Source organism: Eimeria tenella, genomic scaffold, assembly GCF_000499545.2.
Source record: "Eimeria tenella Houghton genomic scaffold, Eth_scaff588, whole genome shotgun sequence".
Classification (NCBI taxonomy): Eukaryota; Apicomplexa; class Conoidasida; order Eucoccidiorida; family Eimeriidae; genus Eimeria; species Eimeria tenella.
The window spans coordinates 1,429-6,163 of record NW_013545717.1 but is presented as its reverse complement, the minus strand read 5'-3'; the positions used below and the strand labels follow the sequence as shown (position 1 = coordinate 6,163).

Below are 4,735 nucleotides of genomic sequence, written 5' to 3'. Positions count from 1 at the left end.
TGCAGGAGTTAGTGGAGAGCTGCTGCAGCGTGGGGGCCCCCCAACAAATGGTGGATTCGAATTCTGCCGTCGCTGCCAGCAGAAGCAACTGCGGTGTCTGTACACCAGGAGCAGCAAAGCAGGCGGACGGGGAGGCCCCCTTGCTGCGCCTTGAAAGCAGCAGCAGCAGCAGCAGCAGACCGCAGGTCGTGCAGCAGCACGCAGCCATCCTGTCCTGCAGACGCGAGCAGCGGCTGCCCGCTGCTGCTGCTGCTGCTGCTGCTGCTACTGGGGGCCCAGGCCACTGCAGCGGGAAGCCGCGCGTGCCTCGTCTTGAAGGCCAGCCGCTGGCTGAAGGTGGGGTCGCGGGGATCGTCTCCAGACCCCACATCTGCTGCTGCTGCTGCTGCTGCTGCTGTCTCCAGCGCCAGCCCTCCAGGTGTACGGACATCGTACAGCCGCACCCGCCCGTCAGCATGAGCAGCAGCAAGCAGCTTTTGGTCAGCAGCACTTAGCGCGAGGGCCAGCGGGGTTGATCTGCAGCGCCACTTCCCTGCTGCTGCTGCTGCTGCTGCTGCTGCTGCTGCTGGCTGCGCCCTCTGCGGGTCCCACAGCTGCAGCAAGCCGTCCTCAGAAGCGGAGCAGCAAAATGAATCACCAAAAACGACGTCAGTCACTGGAGAAGCGCATGCAAAGAGAGACACAGGAGACAGGCGCTGCAGCGGCCCCGCAGCAGCAGCAGCAGCAGCAGCAGCAGCGGGAGCAGCCGCAGCAACAGAAGCGCGCCGCTTCTGGCGCCTCCCACCGTCCTCCCGAGCTGCTTCCCCCGCTGCTGCCTCCCCTGCGGCGCCCCCTGCTCCCGCTCCCGCTGCTGCTGCTGCTGCTTCTGCTGCTGCTGCTGCTGCTGCTGCTGTTTCCCACAAAGTTATGCGGCCGTCGCCACCACCCACAGCAGTTAGCTGCGCTGCACCCCACGTGGCCACAGCGCTGGCGGGGCCCCCGTGGGCCCCAGCAGCAACAATTCTGTGTGTCCAGCAGCAGCTGCTCCTGCTGCTGCTGCTGCTGCTGCTGCTGCTGCTGCTGCTGGGGTCGGCCATGGAGACGAGGACGAGGCCCCCCCCCCGAGTGGCCGCCAGACACAGCTGCAAGCTGCTGCTGGGGGCCCCCATGTCAACAGCAGCAACAGCAGCAAGGGGCCCCTGCCCCAATGGCACTGCATGCAGCAAAGAGGGGGCCCCCACCTCAGCAGCAGCAGCAGCAGAATGCAGCCGCAGCACCCCGTCGTAGCACGCAGACACAATCGGCCCTGAAGCCCGCAGCAGCAAACGCAGCAGCAGCAGCAGCGATGGCAAAGGCAGCAGCAGGACGCAGCAGCAACAGCAGCAAAGGCACATGCAAGACACAGGCAGTCTCCGACTTGCAGAAGAACCAGCAGCAGCAACAGCAGCCGCAGCAACAGCAGGCAGCGCAGCAGCAACAGCAGCAACAACAGCAGCAGCAGCACCACCACCAGCATCACTAGCAACAGCAGCAGCAGCAGCAGCAGCAGCAGCAGCATCAGGCCTCACCCTGAGTTTTGGCCACAGCAACTGCAGAAATCCAGTCCGGCACGGGCGGCAGCTGCTGCTGCGGCCCTCGCCTTCTCGCAATCTCGTAGTGAAGGCGAACTGGGACTTCCGCAGTGAGGCCCAGCTGCTGCATATGCCTGCAGCAGCAGCAGCAGCAGCAGCAGCAGCAGGATGTGCAGGGGCAGGCGTGAGACACGCTCGGCTGCCGAGACAGTCTGCTGCAGCACCTGCCAGCGCAGCAGCAACAGCAGCAACAGCAACAGCAGCAGCATCAGCAGCAGCAGGAGCAGCAGCAGGAGCAGCAGCAGGAGCAGCAGGAGCAGCAGCAGCAGACTCCTTGAGGGACTTGACAAGAAGAGTCTTGCAGTCCACGTAAAAGTCCAGGGGCTGCGCCGAGGGCCACAACTCTGGCTGCTTTGCTGCCAGCAGCTTGTTCACCAGCTGTACGTACACCCCACGCCCCACACCCCACACCCCACACTTCACCAGGTGTACGTACACCCCACACCCCACAGCTTCCAGCAAACCCAAATGGGCAAATTAAATGCTGCAGCCAATCCAAATAAGTAAATTAAAACGCAGCAGCAGAACACCCAAAAGGACACCCAGCCTCCGCAAACAAAGGGCCCTAAACGCAGCAGCAACGAAGCAGCAGGGGGGCCCCCGCAGGGGGCCCCCAGGGGCCCCCAAGGGCCCCCAGAGGCCCCTAGGGGCCCCAGGGGCCCCGGATCTCCTAGAGGCCCCCGGGGGCCCCAAGGGGTCCCCAGGGGACACCAAAGGCCCCCAGGGTCCCAGATCTCCTAGGAACCCCCAGGGGCCCCCAGGGGCCCCTAGGGTACCCAGGGGGCCACCCAGGGGGCCCCCCGGGGCCCTGGGGGCCCCTAGGGGACCCAGGGGCCCCCCCTTAAGGTGGTTGCATTTTTTTGGTTGGTGGAAATGGCAGCAGCAAATGTTTACCCTGGACAATTCACTGCGGTGTACAGACACCTCAATGCTGATGGGCTCCTGCGGCAGCTGGAGGGCTTCGGGCATATCTGTGGTGAAGTAGACGTAGGCGCGAGCCCCCAAGCCCACATTGCTGCTGCTGCTGCTGCTGCTGCTGTTGCTGCTGAGGGTGTCTTGCTGCTGCTGCCAGGGCTTCTGATGCGGCTCGTCTTCGAGCCACGAGGGCCTCGCGGCAGCACGAAGGCCCGCTAGGGGCCCCGCAGCAGCCATTTCTTCTTTTTAGAATTAAAATAGTAAAAGTAAAGCAATTAAATTAAATTACTGCCCGCAAACCCTAAACCCTAAACCCTAAACCCTAAACCCTAAACCCTAAAGCGGTGTGGGGCAATGAGCAGCCGGCGCGCGGCTTCCTGGCTAGGCAGCGAACAGAATTTAATTTTGTTTCTATTTTTAAATTCAAAAAACAAAATTAAATTAATTTAAAAATAATAAACAACCAAAGTTCCCAGCAGCAAAAGCTCTGAGCCCACTTGGGGGGCCCTGTGGGGCCCCCTGAGAAAGCCCCCGTGTACCCTGGGGCCCCCTGGGGCCCCCAAGTGACCCTGGGGCCCCCAAGAAGACCCATTTTGTTTTTACAATACTTATTTGCATGCACTTTCTTGTTTTAATTCCTTGTTAATTCTTTTTAATTCATTTCCACTCCAATTAGCAGCCCTTGGGGGCCCCGCGAAGGGAAATGCCACTCTCGGGGCCCCTTGTCGCCTGCAGCTGCTGCTGCAGCTGCTGCAGCAACGGCAGCAGCAGCAGCTGCTGCAGCGACTGCAGCAGCAGCCACAGGAGAAAGGGACTTATGGCGGGGAGTCATAGAGAAGAACAATGAGAGAAGGAAAAGGGCCAATTAGAGGCAGCTACTAAAGTGAAGCAAATCATTTTCAGCAGCAAAAGCTGCTCCTGAGCTGCTGCTGCTGCTGCTGCTGCTGGTGCAGCAAGAGATGCCTCTTTTGCTGCTGCGCACAAAAGCCTTAATTTATATGGCTGGTCTTAGAAAACACTTTAAGCCAAAGTAACTTGCAGCAGCTAAAAGGGAATTTGCGAATTATTTGACAAAACAGAATACCTTATTTTATTTTAATTAGGAAAAAGAAAATTTTGTTTTATTTTAGTTAATTTTGTTTTATTTTCTTGCCAAAAAAGAGTATTTTGTTTTGTGTTCAATTATAAAAAAGAATATTCTGTTTTGCTTGCTAATTAAATGTAATTTAATTAAATTTAATTAAACTTAATTAAAATTAATTCAAGTTAATTTAATTCAATTTCCTAAATTTTAAATTCTGCAGCAGCGCATGACATTTTGGTTCAATTTTTTGCGTTTTTTGGTATTTTGAAACAACAATGAACACTTTTTGACATTTTAAAACTGTTTTTGGCGTTTTAAAACCCTTTCCTGGCGTTTTAAAGCCCCTTCTTGGCGTTTTAAACCCTATTTTGGCGTTTTAAAACCCTTTTTTCTGAAATGTGGATCCCAGAAAGTCCCGTTTGCCGCAGCAGCAGCAGCAGCTGCTGCTGCTGAAAGCGCTGCAGCAACAAATGCCAAAAAGTTTGAAGCAAAATGTTTCCCACCATTTCCAGACAAGTGAATTTCGAAAATATTTAAAAAACATTTTAAAAATGATTGAAAGGCATATAAAAGCTTTTAAAAAGTATTTTAAAAATATTTTAAAGACATTAAAAAGGCATTTAAAAAGCATTTTTAAAAATATTTAAAAACCGTTTTAAAATGCGCTTAAAAGGCATTTTCAGAAGAACTTAAAAGGAATTTAGAAAGCATTTAAAATCCATTAATTTAATTTAATTTATTTATTAAAAGTGAATTTGAAAAGGACCTAAAAAGCATTTTAGAACATAAAAACATTCTAAAAACTATTTGAACATCATTTTGAAGAGAATTAAAAAAGCATTTTAACACCATTTAAAAACCATTTAAATGCCATTTAAAAAACTTTTTAAATGCATTTAGAAACAATTTTAAAGGCATTTAAAAGAAATTTAAAAAGAATTTAAAATCATTTTAAAAAGCGCTTTTAACTTTTGCAGAAATCTCCCGAGAAGCGAAACGAGTCTGCATGCTATTTTCTAATTTAGCAAAACTAGAAAATCTTTTTTTCTCTTTTTCTGCTTTTTAATTCAAATTTGAGGCCTTTTGAAGCCCTTCTAGGCCCTCAACTGCGTGGCTAGCTGGCTAG

General features: G+C 52.6%; 1 protein-coding gene across 1 annotated transcript; it reads right to left on the bottom strand.

The window, feature by feature from the left end:
- Positions 1 to 8: 8 nt before the first annotated feature.
- Positions 9 to 2,762, bottom strand: ETH_00017410 (microtubule-associated protein, putative; the record flags this gene model as incomplete). The annotated part of the gene is made up of 4 exons (XM_013380406.1): positions 9 to 1,285; positions 1,548 to 1,684; positions 1,882 to 1,988; positions 2,505 to 2,762. 4 exons carry the CDS (start codon positions 2,760 to 2,762, stop codon positions 9 to 11), a joined length of 1,779 nt encoding a protein of 592 aa, XP_013235860.1.
- Between the last annotated feature and the right edge of the window lie 1,973 nt (positions 2,763 to 4,735).